At 29.1% G+C, this 19,228-nt stretch overlaps 2 protein-coding genes across 2 annotated transcripts; both read left to right on the top strand.

Moving 5' to 3' along the window:
- Positions 1–5,784: 5,784 nt before the first annotated feature.
- LOC136079455 (uncharacterized) lies at positions 5,785–6,315 on the top strand. Its single transcript, XM_065795194.1, has one exon. It carries the CDS (start codon positions 5,785–5,787, stop codon positions 6,313–6,315), a length of 531 nt encoding a protein of 176 aa, XP_065651266.1.
- An 8,766-nt stretch (positions 6,316–15,081) lies between these two features.
- On the top strand, positions 15,082–16,169 carry LOC136079454 (uncharacterized). The gene is made up of 2 exons (XM_065795193.1): positions 15,082–15,310; positions 15,358–16,169. The coding sequence occupies exons 1-2, from the start codon at positions 15,082–15,084 to the stop codon at positions 16,167–16,169; spliced, it is 1,041 nt and encodes a 346-aa protein (XP_065651265.1).
- Positions 16,170–19,228: the final 3,059 nt, after the last annotated feature.

Below are 19,228 nucleotides of genomic sequence, written 5' to 3'. Positions count from 1 at the left end.
ATCATCAAGTTATTCTTATGAATATCAAGATCTTCTGGATCAGGTACTTCTTCTGCTGTTTCAAAAAACTTGCACTCCATATCCGTTTTCTCATTTAAATTTTTTGAAATGTCTTCAATTATAAGTTCAGGGTTTGCATTTAATTTTTCTATTTTGTCTTGTAACTTAAATAGATCAAGAATAATTTCTTTTGGTAATTTTTTTTTCAAAAGATTGTTTTAATATTTTGTATTCTGGTTGAAAAAGAGATTTTCCAAAAACTTGTAACAACATATTATTATTTCTCTTATTGTTATTCGCATTCCATGACAAATCTATAATATCCATTTTTATATATTTACGATTTTTTCTAAAAAAATATATTTAATTATTTTACTTTCTATATATATATAAAAATGTACTGTCTCAAATGTAGAAACAAAACAGCTACACTAAACTTACAAAATGTTGTTAGTAAAAACTATAAAAATATGCAACGTAGAAATTGTGCTGTTTGCGAAAAAATAAGTTCGTATCAACAAAAGAAGGAGGTGATTTTAGTTAGCTCAATTAATTTAGCAACAAGTAAAATAAAACTACCATTGTCACAGTTCCCAGGTGAAAGGCATTTACCTGGTATGAAATTTGCAGGTCCTGGCACTAATTTATATGAACGATTAACTTCTACTAACGCATGTAAAGAATGGAGTAAACCTGTAGATAGAGTTGATAATGCAGCTTACCATCACGATCTTGTTTATACTTCAATGATACTGCAAAAAGAAATTTAGCTGATAAAATTATGATCGAAGAAATGGATGCTATAAAAAATCCGACAATACGTGAAAGAATTGAAAGAGGTATTATAAAACCTATTATGGGCAATTCCACATCAAACCACCCAGTCCATTGATCCATGTGTCTTCCTTTTGTGTTATATTTTGACACATTATTCCTAATTATAAAAAAATATTGCATGCAAAATTTCAGCTAAAAAAGTTTAGCGGTTGACAAGATATTGCAATTTTAATACTGACCTGGTTTCCTAAAATGACCCCGTTTTCATAACACTCTGAAAAAACATTTTCCTTAAAATAATAAGAAATAAAAATGGCAAAAACATGAAAATGAACATATATAATGTTTTTTTGATGCTGAATTCAATAAATGTACTTAAAATGCTCAAATATAAAAAGAACATGCATAAAAATTAATAAAACAACTAGTTTCTATAAACCAACTTTGGGGCCCAATATCTCAAAACACCCCCATCAAAAAAATTGTTTTTTTGCTGTTAATATTTTCAGCTGTTTATAATCTTACTAGGCACAAAAAATCTAACTGGAAAAACAACTAAAACATACAGAACTTTAATTTCAAAGATGTATTACTTTTTCAAGAATTTCCCAAAAAATATTTGTAAATAAAATAAAGTTAATCGTAATTTAATAAGTTACTTAAATATACAAGATTTGTAAAGGTATCAAAGATGAAAGTTATTTTGACTGTGTTTGTAATAGTTTACAATATTGCTCCCATTTTACTTGTACTTCCTCTATTTCAGCATTTTCAATCACATAGTTTCTACCAGAACTAGAGCAAGCTTGTGGAACAGATAGTTTTTTCAATATGCTGGTGTTTGGAATAAAACAGTAGTCGTCTCTTTCAGGCCAGTTAAAACAGAATGATGGACCATTTGGATGAAGAAACTTAACTTTAGCATCAACTTCTTCTAAGTTGGTTTTAGTTACAATGCCGATCCACCACTTATCATCACAGACTACAGCGACATAACAACCTAAAGTGACAGTATCAAGTTGAGATATGTCTTGTTTCTTTTTAAGATTGTGAATTATTGTATAATTAGTGTCTGTACTACACCACTTTGCCCCAACCTTGTTATCTCCAAGATGTATAAATTGATGAAAGCTACAAGTACCAGGTAGAGTTGTTACACCAGTGTACCTTTCTTTTTGCTCTTCACGTTGCAATTGTAAGTCCAATCCCTTTATGCAAATGAAGTTAACAACTTTGATTTTATCAATACAAAATTCATACATAACTTCTGATGTGAGAATTTGGTTTCTGTACGGTCGTTTTAAACTTTCTTGTGCTTTTAATCTTTTTACAGTACCACCGATCCCATCGCATGGTGACTTTCCGTAGGACGTGGCAAAAAAGTTCCATTCAATTCTAAGGCAAAATTCACTCTCTAGTTGACATAGATTGTAAAAGCTTTTACAATTTTTGTACTGTCCTGCGCAACCACCAGTGAATAAATGTAATTTGGACAGATTGGAAAATTTTATTTTTAATATTGGTATGATTAGTTGGAATATTTTTTACACATAAGTTACATCATGTATAATGTCATCTGATATAAAACAGTAAGAAATATGTTTCAGTTCACCTTTATCATCTTTATAGTATATGACTAATGGATGTAAAGAACATTGTTGGGTGTTCCAATGATAGCTCTGTATTTCATCTTGGACAACAAAAGCATAATTTTCAGCAAAGTCGCCAATAATGATAATGTTTGATTGATCCATATATTGTTTCAGTTGGTTAAGGTACTGTGATTGAGAGTGAGCAATAAAAGAATGAGCTTGTAGCTTTTCAAAACAAAATGCTAATAGTTCAACAAACGTTGAAACATCAGCTGTTAAACTTAATAGTGTTGCACGGTCAGTAGTTTGCCATTGCTTGTAGTGTATCTCAAAATCATCTTCCTATTCTCCAAAAATCTCATACAAATATTTGGTGAGGGGTTCTTTACCAGGACAATCATCACACTGTGCAAGCATGCATTCTTTGATTTCTACTGAGAAAACGGTTTTTGAAAGTAAGTCCTTATACTTTAGTCCAATATTTAAAGCATCTACTAGCAATATGGCATTTTGGTGATAAAAACAAACACAAACAGAATGTGTACCACTTGCACCTGGCAAAATGCATCACTTTGGTCTAAGTGAAGCAAATTTTGAGTAACTTGTTTGTATTTCTGGATTGTTTTCTTTGTATAATAAATATAGTTCCTTTAAATTACACAAAAGCAGTTTTTTTTGTTTATGGACGTTCTTTTGAATGCTAACATAATCTTTTTTTCCAGGCATAGTTCTACATAAATCACTTGAATCATAAAAAAGTTTAACAGAATCTTCTATTTCTTTTTGTAAGACTTTCCCCTTTATACAAAGGTGAGATAGCCAACAATCCTTTTTTATTAAAAAGTTGTCTAGCCTTTTTTGCTTGGTATTCTGTAACTGCAAAGTTATTTTGTACTTCTAATATTGACCAACTTGCGGGTGCCAGTGTTAGAAGTTGAACAATAGTTCTTTTGTCAGAACATAGAATTTTTTCTTTTATCAAGCTCATAATTTCATCAAAGTTTTCAGCCTTCTTTTTAATGTCATTTGGTTCATAACACAGTTTTGAGGGAACATTGAATTGACTTTCAGTTTTTCTAGTAAGGTTACTTACCATTTCGTTGATGCGCGCAACTTTTCGCTTTCCTTCTGAGAGTATATGTTTTGATGACTTTAAATAAGATTTTAGAGGAGATATATTAAAATTTTCAAGTTCTTTATTGATCTCCTGTCTTTTTGATTTGAATGATGATATTAGAAAATCTTTATATTGTACACCCTGACTTTGCTTCTCTTCTTTAAAATCTGCTTTTTTGGCAATCTTTTGCTTACAGGGTTTGCAAAGTTTCTTCCCAGGAGCAATATTTAAGCTACTTTTTATCATGTCTTGTGACTCATTTATCGTAACTACTCTAAGATTTTCTAAAAGTAATTGAATTGTATATATAATTGCATATAGCTTTTTGTATTTTGTATATAGTATAATTGTATGTATAGTTGTATATAGCTTATCTGCACAATTGTTTAAAACATTGTTTATGTTTTGGAAAACACAAATTAAAAAAATATATATATTAAAATACTTAAATTCCACTTTTACTTACTTGTAATTTTCTTTGTATGTTTTTTGAATGGATCACAGCATGCTTTCTGCTATATAGGATACATTTTCAAATAATTTGTAGCATGTTTTTCGCATAATGTTGATAAGTTTGATAATTCAATCTTACAGCGTAATGATATAGCTATTTTTTCTTCGTTGCTTAAAGTTCCAATAACATCTTGTTGGCCTTTGCATGCATCTGATGTCATTAACCCAATAGAACACATCTTATAATAAACTACTTTGTATAAATGTATTTCCTAAAAAAAAGAGAATTCTCCTACTTAATTAAAAGAATTCTCCTACTTAAATAAAAGAATTTTCCTACTTAATTTTTAGTAAAAAAAAAATTTAATATAGAAATAATTCAAACCTTTTCAGAATCCCACTGTTGTATAATTTTTTACACTGATAGATATTTATATTTATATATTTATATATATATATACAATTTATATATATATCAAATTGTTAATTTGTTAAAATTTAAATAAAATTTACGAATGCTGTTTTTTAACTGAACTTTTTATAAACTAGTTATGATAAACTTTTACAAAAGTTGGCAAAATTTTAAAAACAAATGCACATCCACATCACACTAATTCAGTTTTTATATAAAACAAAACAGGATGTTTTTTTCAGTTGTTAAGTTCAAATAACTAAGTTATCATATAATTAAGACTTCCTTAAATATAACAAAATTGTTTTTTTTTTTTTAAGGAGTCTTTCAACTAAATATAATGTTTCACAGAATTCTATTTGAAAGTTTTTTAAAATAGCTTATTGAAAATTTGATACATCTTTGAAATTAAAGTTCCGTATGTTTCAGTCGTTTTTCCAGTTAGATTTTTTGTGCCTAGTAAGATTATAAACAGCTGAAAATATCAACAGCAAAAAAAAAAATTTTTTGATGGGGGTATTTTGAGATATTGGACTCCAAAGTTGTTTTATAGAAACTAGTTGTTTTAATAATTTTTAAGCATGTTCCTTTTATATTTTAGCATTTTAAGTACATTTATTGAATTCAGCATCAAAAAAACATTATATATGTTTATTTTCATGTTTTTGCCATTTTTATTTCTTATTATTTTAAGAAAAATGTTTTTTCAGAGTGTTATGAAAACCGGGTCAATTTAGGAAACCAGGTCAGTATTAAAATTGCAGTGTCTTGTCAACCTCTCAACATTTTTAGCTAAAATTTTATATGTTAAATTTTCTTTTTAAGATGCAACAGCCAAAGAGGTTTTTAAAAAATGTGAAGATCCATGGTTCAAAAATTTTCTAAATTTTGGGTGATTTGATGCGGAATTACCCTTATATCATCTAAAGCAAAAATCGGATGAGGTTTTTTGAACCCATATGAATTAGGTTCTTTGAACCCATATGGATTAGATGTTGAAAAAAATAACCAAGGATCAGTAAAAAAGACAAAGATAAAAAATTGAAATGGACTGACAAACTTGCAAACGAACTTCATAGACCAGTTTTAAATCATTTTAGAAAAAGATAAGTTATTGTAAATGGAATCGATGAAATATGGGCTGCTGATTTAGTTGACATGAAATCTTTTTCCAAATTCAATGATGGTATAAAATACTTATTAATGGTGATAGATGTTTTTTCGAAGTATGGATGGATTGTTCCATTGAAAAGTAAAACTGGAGTTGATGTTGCTAATGCTTTAAATAAAATTTTTAAAGAAAGAAAGTGTCAAAAAATATGGGTAGATAAAAGCTTAGAATTTTATAATAAGCATGTTAAAGCGCTAGGTGTTGAGTTATATTCAACTGAAAATGAAGAAAAAGTTGTGTAATTGAACGTTGGAATAGAACAATGAAAGATAAAATGTTTAAGTACTTTTCAGCTAATTCTACTAGAAGATATATCGACGTTTTAGATGAAATGGTAAATAAATATAACAACACAAAGCATTCCTCAATTAAAATGACACCAGTTGAAGCTAGTGATAAAAAGAATGAAAATATTGTTTGGTTATATCTAAATGGAAATGCACGATCAGAGTTCGTAAAACCAAAGTTTTCAACTGGTGATAGAGTTAGGATAACTAAAAAGAAAGGAACGTTTGAAAAAGGATACTCATCAAGATGGACTGAAAAAGTTTTTACAGTGTCAGAGATTCAGTTCACAGATCCACCAACGTATAAAATAACTGACGATAATGGTGAAGAAATACAAGGTACAATTTATGAACAAGAACTGCAAACCACTGACCAAAACATATTTAGGATTGAAAAAGTTATGCGTAAACTCAAAAACAAATCATTGGTAAAGTGGTATGGATATCCTGAGTTGTTTAACTCATTGGTTGATAATAAAGAATTGATAAGTCTGAAAAATTTGTAATAGGGTATGCTTTATTTTATTCTTAGGCTATAAGTAATGAGCTATATTAAGCTTAAATCTCACCTTATAATTATTATTTCTTTGTTGAAATAATAATTAAATTAATACCATGTCATTCTGGTTGAAGAGATCTCATAATATACATGTTGAAAAATGGTAGAGATTCATCATACTTTCTTAGAAAGTATGATTCATCTCCACAATAAATAGAGATCACACACTTTTTTAGAAATGTTTGAAATAATACCATACTTTCTAAGCCATTTCTAAGCAATTTCTAAGCCATAGACTTTTTAAAAATGGTTGAAATGATGCCATATTTTCCAAGCCATAGACTTATTTTTTGAAAATCCACTTTTTTAGCTTGGAATCGGCATTTTCCATTTACTTATTTATTTAATATATTACAACAAACTTCATCTATAAATTAAAGTATCGTAAACCAGTGGCTTAGGAAGGTCAAGAAAGTTAGGTGGGCTGAAAAAAAAATAAGGGGGGCTAAACCAGCTAGAGTTAGAATTAGAATGAAAAATGAGAGTTTTGGGTTGGTTGGTTGGGGGGGGCGTTTGTCCCCTTAGCCCCCTGTTTCTACGCCAGTGTGGTAAACATTATATTACATTTTATAGCAAAGATAAAACATTGTAATTGTAAATTATTTATAAAACACTGCACTGTAGCTATACCAACAATAATTCAAATTAAAATAACAAAACTGTTCTAATAAAGAATGTAACTTAGATATCATGTTTGAAGCTTGACAATTTTAATAGTTGAATAGCTTTATGTGGAAGTTGAATTTTATTAAAATTTGATACTGGTTTTCTCAAACTGCTAATGTATGGATCAGATGAACATAGTAGTCGTCTTAGAATGTCTTCATTATTCTTCACTCAGGACATTTTACGACTAAAATGTTCACAATTTTTTTTTAAAGTTTGTTTGTTGCTTCTTGAGCTTCTTCTGATAACATGTCAATTGGAAGAGACATTCTTCTTTTAACTGAATGACCATGAAAAAGAATTTTATGAATACTTGCTGGCATGTAATACCATGGAAGTAAATTTACATACGTGTATGTAATTTTACTTCCAAGAGTAAACAATACTCTTGGAATTTATCTGCAACAACATCTAGACCACAGAATAATGTACATAGGATCACAAAGAAGTTGTCAAGAATAGTTTTTGGTTAACCAATTATGTTGGGTACTTTTTCAGATTCCTTAAAGAAACGACGCGCAGTGTTGCCATCATTACTAGAGCCAGAGCCATTAACTTTAGGCATGTCAACAACCAAACCAAGTTCTTCAATTAATTTGCGTCAAAATTCATTCTTCTTTATTTTTTGCAGACTGTTTTTTAACAGCTCCATATACTCGCCATTTTTTTCTTTTAAATTTGTAGGCAACATGTAAAAAGCATTCCATGCACTTTATCTAGGCATGTAATATTGACAAGCCATACTTAAGGTTATTTTGTAAATCGTTACTTTTTTTGGCATGCATCAATGTTATTCATCTTGGATGAAGTTATTCCACACATTGGGCAACATTGAGCTGAATTTGATTTTTCAGACCGTGCATTAGCAACCTTTCCACCTATCATGGTTAATTTTAATATATGTTGCACCGTTGAACCATTTGGTAAGACTGTTAACTCAAGTTTTTGACTTTCAATAAACTGTTCTCTGCTTTGATGACTTCATTTGTTTCTTTTACGTATCTAAACCTTATTGGTCTACAAAACGTTGTTGAAGAAGGACGAGAATTAAGCCATATTACTTTTTTTTCTGTACCAATAAATCCACTTTACTCTAATGTTGATTGCTTTAATTTTAGATTGTGGGCTGACTAATAATGCATATCAACTTATAAGACCTGTAGCAGCAATGGAACAAAGCACGTAATAAACAGGATTCCTTCAATACTAAGATTGCGCACATCTTGATCTGGCTCAAATTGTTTGTATATTGCCTGACCTGTTGCACCATCAAAAATAACTTTTTATCTTAAAGTTAAGAGCATTACTTTTTAAAGAGACCAATCTTAATGCAGTATGATTTAAGAGACTCTGCATATTAACTGATGCTGAATAACTGTCAACATCCCAAGTTTCTATATCTGGATAGCATTGTTTTTTTAGATTCTTTAATATTATTATTTGCTGGATACAAGTTATTGTGGCCTTTAATTGCTGCTGCAGATCTTATAAGTTGATATGCATTTTTAGTCAGCCCACAATCTAAATTTAAAGCAAGCGCTTCATCAGCTGAAAATGTTTTTGCGCCTGGTAAATTTCCTATTTTTCTTTACATTTTTTACTTGCAGCAAATAATAATTCTTCTGGTTTTCTTTCACCAAACTTCTTATTTTTCTTTTTTTTGTTTTAATTGATGCTTTATTGAAATTAATTTTTGGTCTTCCGCCTTTTTTTAACTTTTTAGTTTTTGCATATAAATCTCTATCTAACCAGGAGCTAAATTTCTTTTTAAAAAAAAGTTATTTCTTTAGCATGTATTCCATTTTCCTTTATACAACACAATAAATTGATCCAATTTTAAACTATTACCACCAATATATGTACTTAAAATATAATTGATATCTTTAGATAAAATACTCCAATTGTTTTCTTTTATATAATGCTGTAATTCACATTTTTTCATTTTCTTAAATAAAAACTAGACTGTAGGTTTCATAAATATTTTGTACATGAATTTATATAAGAGTTGCTATACTAAAAAACAACATAATTACGATAAAAGCATTGCCTAATTTTTATAAACTTATCAGCAATGATAACTTTTTTTTTTTTTTGATAAACTTTCGATTAAATAATTTGGTCAAATACTGTTATTGTTTGTGAAACAACAACAAAAATATGTTTCAATAGCAGATGTTTAACTGCGACGGTATAGGTAACTTTGAAATTTATGAACTTGTTTTTTAAAGAATAAAATGCAATAGGACTTAATTTACGTTATTACAAAATAAAAAGATAAAAATAAAAAATTTTTATACTTTGATCTTTAGCTAGGTTTTTTGAAAATTTGGGTAATGTAAGAGAGGGATACATGTACAATAGCCCAGTTAGTGGACAAAACCGTCTTTTTTCAAGCGTGGCAATCGATAAAAAATAATATAGTGTGGCAATCGATAAATATAAGAAATATAGAAACAATAAGAAATATAAGTACCAAATATACTGTACACAGTACAAATAATCACTACAACTACCATAAAAAGATTGTCGCTATGCAAAATTAGGTATCATAGCAACCAAATAAAAAAATGCTACTTTCATAAGTATCATTGACTTCATATAAATACGCATAACAAGTATAGTGAATGCAAAATAAGGTATCCATAGCAACCTAATAATAAAAAAAAGACCTTCAAAAAAAACCCAGACCTCATATTAGTACTCGTACCAAATTTAATGAATTTAGGAATAATAATAAATTAGTTATTAGTTTTGTCTCAAAATCTGCCATTCTGGCCCACTGTGCAGTGGACACGCGTTGTCTGAGGGACGTGCTTTAGACGTCTCACGGACGTCCGTAAGACATCTCAATTTGCGATATTGCCGATTTCGTGAAATCGGCAAAATTTTACGTAGGGTCATGACACCACCTACTTCGACTTTAAGAAAACTTTTAACTTCAAAACTTCTTAACTCCAAAACCATAATAGATTTTTATTTAGGGTTTTTGAATTAATACTTTATACTCAATTATTAACTAAGTTAAATAACTTGAATTTGAGTAAAGTTATTTTTTTAATGTTATTTTTAATTTTTTGTAAGATTTAGTACGTTTCTTCACCTACCGTGATAAAGCACGACCTACCGTAATCGATTCTCCACCTACCGTGTATGAAAAAAATCGTATATTTTAATTTTACTTTTATATATTTAAATCGAGAAACAAATACATAAATTTAATATAATTACAAAACAAAAAAGACATTGGTTATAAAATTATCGATCAAAGCTTTTTTCTGAATTTTAACTTTTTTTCTTTTTAAATTTTTTTTTTAAATGTTTTTTTTTTGTCTTTTATTTTTATTTTCTTTTGTTACAGCTTGTTTTCTTTTAGATTTTTCTTGTTTTTCTTTTTCTTTCAATTCTTTTTTTTCAGCAGCTTTATTTTTACGTTCAATTTTTTTGATATCTTTTTCTTCTTTTGCATTTTCTTTAGTTATTTGAATCTCTAACCATTTGGATAAAGTTGCAACGCTTGGTAATCGTTCAACTTGTTTCAGCCTTTTTTTCGTGATTGGTTGTTTTGGCAATAAAAGAAAGTCGTGTAATTGGTTTACATCTTTTATTATTTGTTTAGTTGAATCTGGTGGATCTGCCGCTGATTTACTTTCACCGGATTCATCAATTATTACGCTTTTTCCAAATTCGCTAACATTACTAGATACGATTTCATTTTGCGTACTGCTAATACCTAAATACGATTCTTTATCGATTTCATTGTTCCGTACATTATTGTTGGCTTCTATTAAATTTATGGTTTGTTTAGAGCTACCATTAAATTTAAGTTTTTTCCAAAAATTAAATAATTCTCTGAAGACAGTTTTACCTCCCCATTCTTTATTTCCAGTTTTTTCAAACTGTAGCAATACTTCAGGTGCAACGTTGTTTCCAAATATGTTTCCCACGTTATTATGGCTTGAAAGATTCGTTTCATTATTATCAATTGTGGAATTCAATTTAACACATTGAATTACTTTTTTATAATCAACATTGTTCACATTAAATGGGAATATTTCTGTCGACCTAGATACGTAATAGGCCATTTCGCTTAATTTTGCGCGAAATCAGCGAAAAGCATTATTGGAAAACCGAGGCGCAAACAAATCAAAACAATATTTTAAAGGAAGTAAACTATTATCTCTACATGGGTGGGGGTGATCACTGCGTTGCTCAAAACTGATGATAGAAGGTATCCGGAAAAGTACATTATGAAAGACCATATTAAACTTTTTAATGGTAGTTTGCAACTTAAATTTTGGAGATGCAAAGACGTTAAAATGTTATCTAAATGGAACTCGAAAATTGGACTTTTCAGGATTAACTTTAGAATTTCTTTTTGTTCTCCAGTCTGCTCAAATCATTTTAATATGGGACGACCTACTGATGTTTATCCTTACCCTACTGAGTATTTAAATGGTTACGATATTAAGTTTAAAAAAAGAAAATCTCCATTAAAATTGCTGTTGCTGATTACCAGAGTAGTCATAATCAAAACGAAGATAATCATGATCAAATAGATTTACTGAGCCTATTAATATTCATTATGATCATGATTATGCTTTACCTGTTGGAAAAGATATTCTTGTATCTGAAACAAATGACGTGGAAGACTTACAAATATTTATTAACACTCCTAAAAGATTACTTAAAAGACCTTTACTATTAAAACATCGGAAACGTTTGTTAAGTTTTCATTGAAGTCACAAGCAGAGTTTAGTTGGGACAGAGTATGCCATTCCGATAGGTTAATAAAGTTTTATACTGGGTGCACAAAAAAAGTATTCATGTTTTTAATTAGTAAAGGGGAAAAAAAGTATGACAAACTATGCTACTACAAGGGGAAACTTTCACAAACTTTCAAATTAAAACAAAAAAAACTAGAAAAGCCTGGAAGAAAAGCACTATAACAATCCAGGATGAAATTCTGCTAATGTGCATAAAACTGCGATTAGATTTGGCTATTCAAGATCTAGCATTTAGATTTTAGATTTCCCAGTCTCATTGTTCAAGTATCTTAACAACCTGGATTACTTATTTTGGAAATGAGTTAAAGCCTCTTCTTTTATGGCCCACACGAGAAGCAAATTTATTGTATAAAGCAAGACATTTTTCTGGAAAGTTACACAATGTAGTAGGTATAATAGTCTGCACTGAGCAAAAAATTCTGAGGCCATCAAATGCAAAAACACAGTATCAAACATTTAGTACTTATAAAAGTAGTAACACATTGAAAAAGTTAGTTGTTACAACAAAAACTGGTTCTTTCAGTTTTATCTCTAAAGCATACGGTGGTCAAGCTTCAGATAGACACATTACAAAGGACTGCAATGTTATTAACATGTTTTCTGAAGGTTCTCTGTGCTTGGCAGACAGAGGTTTTAATATCCAAGATTTGCTTTTGGAAAAAAAAAGTGGTATTAGTTTGTCCACCTTTTAAAAACAAAGGACAACATTTTACACAAGCAAAAATTCTATCAGCCAGAGAAATTGCTCAATCACGTGTCCATGTAGAACGCTCAACTCGTCGACTTAAAGAGTTTAGGATTTGTAAGAACGAGTTATCATTAACAATGCTAGACCTCATTGATCACATTTATGTTATTTGTGGGGCTTTAAGTAATTTACAACCACCAATTGTAAAATAATTTATTTGACATAAATTAAATCTTAATATATATATATATATATATATATATATATATATATATATATATATATATATATATATATATATATATAAAAAAAGATATATCAATTTTATATACTCTTTTTTTTTTTATAAAAAAAAGTTAAATAAAACATTAAAAATATTAGGAATAATGTTTTCAAAATGTGTTCAGATCGTTATCACATATTTTCTGTTGCTTAAGATTTATGATGTCCTTATTGAATGTTTCATTAAGTTGTTTACTTTCTAAATCATTAACACACTTCTTTATGAGATCATATAAAATTAATTTAACCATTTCCTCTTTTTCGAGTTTCTTTATAAATAATTCAGGCAAAAAAAATTCTGCAAAAAATAATTGAAACTTTTGTACATTTTTAATATAGCTAGGATCAGAATAAATTCTTTCACGGTTTTGATCAAAGAACAAGATATCCGCAAAGTCAAGGTTCTGTTGAGCAAAGCAACTCAACTTTAAAAAATCATTGATTGTATGGATGAGAGACAATAAAACAACTAAATAGAGTTTTGGATTACGTATTGTTCAATGGGGAATGAATACTACTTATCACGAAGCTATTAAAATGGATCCATATAGTGCTGTGTTTGGTCAGAAAACTAGAATGACATTATATTTATTAATTCCTCAGGGTTCTTTAATGAAAATTAATAACGAAGTTTTTGAAGAAAATTTAAAATTTTTGTTAAAGGGAAAAAACAAGCTAATAAATCTGGACAAAATCACGACGTGCCAGTATTTAATGTTCTGTAGCGATCTCCATTGATTTTTATGTTTTCACCAGCATCATCTTTAATTCAATAATAATATAAGATTTGATATTTATTATTGTAATATTTATTAGATATTTACTCAAATAAAAATTCCTTATTTTGGTTAATATTGAGAAGAAAGCTACTTATGAAGTAGCATGGTGGAATTAGTTGAAAACACCCCCAGACCTGGAAATAAAATCATAAAGTTAGGCTTCTGCGCATAGATTAGTTAGGATGTCAGCAATTAACAAAATAAAAATTTTTGATAACAGGAAATGCTATTTTGGACCTATTTTTCAAATGCAAATTTTGGCAAATTTTGGCAAAGATGCTATTTTAGAAAAGGAGATGACTTGTGAAAAAAATGTATTGCAAGATCACGACATACCATTATTTGTTACTAGAGTAGATGCTATTTCACGATTGTTTGATAAATCACAAAGTATAAATAACGAGCTAACTGGATTAAATACAATTAATCAAGATTTGGAAAGTCTTGGAAGTGAGATAAATAGTTACTATTTATACTTTATACTATATTACTAAATAATACTACACGTACTATTATAGTACGTGTAGTATTAGTAACAATGTTATTGTTTATTCTAATAATACAGATCTTGAGAGCAACTCAATGCCAAGTAGGGGATAACGGGATGAGATGGGACATGGGGTGAGATGGGACTTGGCAATATCTCAGCGAAAAATTGAATAAAGCAAAAGTTTTTTATATATGTTATAAGTTTGTAATTGCTTCTTCATATTATTGTGTTTTTTAAGTTTCAGAAGTATTTTTTTTTTCGGATTATTTGCGAATATGTAAAAATCTAACAATTTTCCTGGATTTTGAAGACATCATTAATATTAAATATTTATGTGTTGTTTGCATCTATTTTTATGTTTATGGTTTTTAATTATTTACTATTGTTTTATTTAACTACTGAAGAAATATGATTAGCATATGGCTACGAGAACTATATAAAATAAAGGTTTTCTCACACCTACTAGTGATGGGGTGACTTGGGACAGGAGAATTGGGGTGAAATGGGACACTGTTCAAATTTATCATTTTTTTAAATTTACTGTAGTTTAACTTTTATAATCAATATTTTTGTAAAAAAGCAAGTGAACAGAAAATTATGTTTATGTTTATGATAAGATTTCAATGTTTACTTTATAGTAAAGTGTTTTTTATCATAGAAAACAATAATAATTATATTGGATTTCTTTGTTACTTTGTCCTGAAGACATCTTTCACAGTAAGTGTTGTTTTAATGCCAATCATTTTTGTATTTTAAATATAGTTTAAATAAAGTTCTTCACTATTAGCCTTATTAAATTTAATCACATTATAAGTTTTATAGGGTTGTGATACTATTTTATTTTCATTAAAATAAATTTAAAATTTATAGCATAATCTGGATTTTGGTTAATGCAATTAAAAAGAGCATAATTTTTTTTAATAATGGGGTGAGTAATATGAGTAATAATTTTTCAGATGCCAAGAAAGTACAAACGAGTGACAAGTCGGTTAAAGCCTGATGCTCATAAAATAAAGCTGCTGTGATGGCTGTCGAATCTGGCAGTTTATCACTACGAGCAGCTGCACAAAAGTATACAATTTCAAAATCAAGTTTACAGCGGAAAATAAAGATTAATAAAGAAACTTCTTACAGTAACTTATACTTTGATGAACAACATAAATATATTTTTAATAAGACACAAGAAGAAGAAATTTCAATATATCTTCGTCAAGCATCTAATATGCATTATGGACTTGATGTTAGAGAAAAAAGCAACTTGCATATCAATATGCAATTAAAAATGACATTAAAATACTAGAAAACTGGAAAAAGAGTGAAACAGCTGGAACTGAATGGTTTTATTTATTCTTAAATCGTACAAAATTATCTATTCGTACGCCAGAAGCTACCAGCCTCAGTCGAACAACTAGTTTCAATCGCACAAATGTAGATACTTTCTTTAAAAACCTTGACAGTGTGCAGAAGCGCTATAACTTTTCTGCTGATTGCATTTACAATATTAATGAAACAGGTCTGACAACTGTTCATAAGCCAGTGAAAGTGATTGCTAGTAAAGGAGTAAAGCGAGTAGGACAGGTAACTTCTGCTGGAAGGGGAACCATAGTTAAAATGGTGGGTTGCATTAATGCCCTTGGAAATTTTATTCCACCGTTTTTGATATTTCCTCGTGTCCACTTTCGTAGCCATATGCTTAAAGGTGCACCAACAGGTACAAAAGGTTATGCTAATCCTAGTGGATGGATAAATACAGAGATTTTTTTGAAATGGTTTGATCATTTTGTGGAGTATGGACATCCTAGCAAGGATCATCCATTACTTTTAATAATGGACAACCACAAAACTCATATATCGATTGAACTGATGGATAAAGCTAAGGAAAGCTATGTTGTGCTCTTGACACTGCCACCCCATTGCAGCCACAAACTCCAACCACTTGACAGATCAGTATTTGGGCCATTAAAGAAATTTTACAATTCAGCATGTGATTCATGGTTAAAGACACATCCAAATACTCCTATGACGATATATGACATTTCTGAAAATTTAGGAATAGCTTATACGAAAGCCTTTACTTCCCAAAACATTCGAAATGGATTTAAAATTTTTTAATTTCAAACGATATAACTTCTTAAAATCGTGGAACTGAATAACAAACTCTTCTGGTGGAATAAACTTAAAATAAGAATTGATGCAACAAACTTTAAAAATAAAAATGCGCACTTCGGAAAAAATAAAAATTTATCACTAGATTTGAAACTCTTTTATCGATATTATTATATAATCGATTTGAAATATATAAATAAATATATAGGAATAAATAAAAAGTATAGAAAAATATAGGAAAATATATAAATATTTAATGAATATGTTAAATTTGTATTATTATTAATTATTATTAAATATACATATTTTAAAAACTAAGTATATAATAATTTAAGCTTTTTTGAATCGGGAAAATATTTAGTCTAATAAAAAGGTTGTCGTTAAATTGTGCTATAGAAAAATATTGACAGAAATGTTATACGAAAGTTATTCGAAATAAACATCAACTAATTTTTGTTAATACTTTATCTTAAACTAAAATTTTCAAGATTTGGGGCTGTCCATAAATTACGTCAACAAAATAGGGGGGAGAGGGGGTCTGAATTTTTTTTGACATTTGTTGACAGGGGAGAGGGGGAGGGGGCCAAGACAAGTTGACGTCAACAATATTACTTTTTTTAACAAATTTAGTTTCTTAAAAAAAGGAAAATTAAACAAAGTTTCCAGTCCTGTGTTACATACTCGTTAAACCTTCAATATTTTAATAAAGCTATTTATATTCTTAATTTATCTATTCTTACTAAAAACCTGGTTGTGCTTTAAAAAGATCTGATAAAAGATAATGTAGACCATATACTTACCGAAATAAATTTTTTTGTTCAGCAGACTAAAACTTTGTAAATTGCAACTTTTGGCTCTTCTGTCCCAATAGGTTGCCGACCCCTGATTTATAAAATTTGTTAAATGCATTTTGTGTTATACTAAACTCTATTAGAAATAATTTGCTTTTACTGTGAAACTGAATTAGGTCTAAAGTTAAAGTGAGGAAGATTGGCACATTGAAGTGTTGCATTAATATAAAATATGTTCATAATTTAAACGTGTAAGGTGTATACATTTTTGTGAACCCTTTATTCTTTATTTTTTATTTGGAGTAAGTTTTTGTAGTTATAAACTGGAAACATGTTCTTAAGTTAAAACTTTTTTTCAATACATTTTACTATTGTTCACTTATTTTTTTGACGAGTTTGACGAGTAGTTGACAAGGGGGAGGAGGAGGTAAAAATTGCCGGAAAATTGTTGACGTAACTAATAAACAGCCACTTTAAAAAAAGTTTAATTAGAAATTTATTAACAAAATTACACTTTCTACCCTACCAAACGTATAATATAATATCAATATTTAAATTTTTACGCATCAATTAATAACATAACACCGACAAAAAAATATATTTTTAAAATCCATAATGGCTTCTGAGTCATCTTTTTGATTGAAAAAATAACTAACTAACTAATTCTTAGATAGCCTTCATCCATGATAAATCATATGATCTGAAAATTTCCGCATGGATTCGTAATATATAAATCTACAATTCCAGTTTACAACATATATTTTCTTTTTAGTGATGTTATAAATATATTTGTATCTCTTTTAAAAACAGACATTTTCATGGTTATTTTGCTTAAAACTACTATATAATTCTAATTTAGACATATAGTTGTCAACTGGAATTTGAGATCCACTTAAAAGCTGTCTTTCTAAGTAACTGTATTGATACTTAAGCTAGTCGTCATGTTGTCTATCAAGCTGATTACTTTAAGAAAAAGAACAGTTTTTTAAATAAAGTGAATTTCAAAATCTTTACAACTTTTAACGAGCAAATTATACTAAAAAAACAAATGAAAAATGTTTAAACTTTGTTTTTTGGTTCAAAAAATATAATTAAACAATGTATTTATAACCCTAATTTAATGTTAGAACAGTTCTTCTTAACCTTTTTGTAGTCACGGACCACTTTCAAAATTTTAGCTTACGGACCCCTTCCAAGCCTTATTGTAAACGTATAAAAAAAGAAAAAAACATCATAACAAACACCTTTATTTATTAGTGTCAAGTAAAATTTATCGCATATCAGTTGTTTAATGAGATAGTTGCTGCTGTTTCTTTTCAATAAGCACACTAAATTAAGGAACTGTCTTAGACAATGCAAGACGCATATCGTTTTTGACATCTATTCGGTTACAATTTTTAGTTTTTATTGACACTAATGCTGAGAAACCTGACTCACAAAGGTACGTAGTAGCAAACGGAATTAATATGGACATTGCTCGTTTAACAAGAAGAGGGTAAGCTTGTTCTAAACTGCACCAAAAGTCACAAACATCCTTTGCATGAAGATCAGCTCACAATACTGCTTTGGATCTTATGTCTATTAAACCATCTTTAATAAGATTTTCATCATTGATATCATTGATATCAATCATAAATAGGCTACGCACCCAAGTCTCCTGATCAAGGCTTTCAGGGCAAAAGTACCCTTCAAACGAGTTCTGTAGCGTTTTAAGATGTTCTGAGACTTCCTTTTGTATTTCTTTATTTAAACTTCTTGACATTTGCATTTCACTTTGCGACAGCAGTTCTTCCAACATACGAAAATTTGCAGTAGCACCTACATCCACTCTTCTTTTCCAAAGTGGCAGTTTACCAATAAAAGGTTTTAGTTTTTAGTTGCATCCACGATTGTGACAGCAGGACCCTGAAGAGACAGGTTTTTTTCATTCAAATAACAAAAAATATCGGCTAAGTAAGCAGTCCTTGCAAAAAGCTTTCACTCTCCAGAATTTGATACAATGCTCATTCTTAAATTTTCAGAAATATCGAGACTTCTACACTTAACTGAAACAAGCGCATTAAAACTTGTCCTCTCGATAACCAGTGAACTTCTGTATAATACAGCTATACTTCGTGGTCAGATCTCATTTATTGACAAAGTTTCTTAAACAGTCGGTGTTTCAAAGCTCTGGCTCTTATAAAGTTAATTATTTTGATACACGTGGTCATAACTCCTTTAAAGAAAGTAGGCAAAGTTCGTGATGCCAATGCGTAAGAAGCAATGTAACGGTGC

Source organism: Hydra vulgaris, chromosome 04, assembly GCF_038396675.1.
Source record: "Hydra vulgaris chromosome 04, alternate assembly HydraT2T_AEP".
Classification (NCBI taxonomy): domain Eukaryota; kingdom Metazoa; phylum Cnidaria; class Hydrozoa; order Anthoathecata; family Hydridae; genus Hydra; species Hydra vulgaris.
This window is presented reverse-complemented; position numbering and strand designations above follow the sequence as displayed.

Coding starts and splice junctions, on each gene's coding strand:
- LOC136079455 (XM_065795194.1), top strand. CDS start 5,785: ATGAAAGATAAAATGTTTAAGTACTTTTCAGCTAATTCTACTAGAAGA.
- LOC136079454 (XM_065795193.1), top strand. CDS start 15,082: ATGGCTGTCGAATCTGGCAGTTTATCACTACGAGCAGCTGCACAAAAG. Junction 15,311..15,357: donor ACTTGATGTTAGAGAAAAAA/GCAACTTGCATA, acceptor TTAAAATACTAG/AAAACTGGAAAAAGAGTGAA.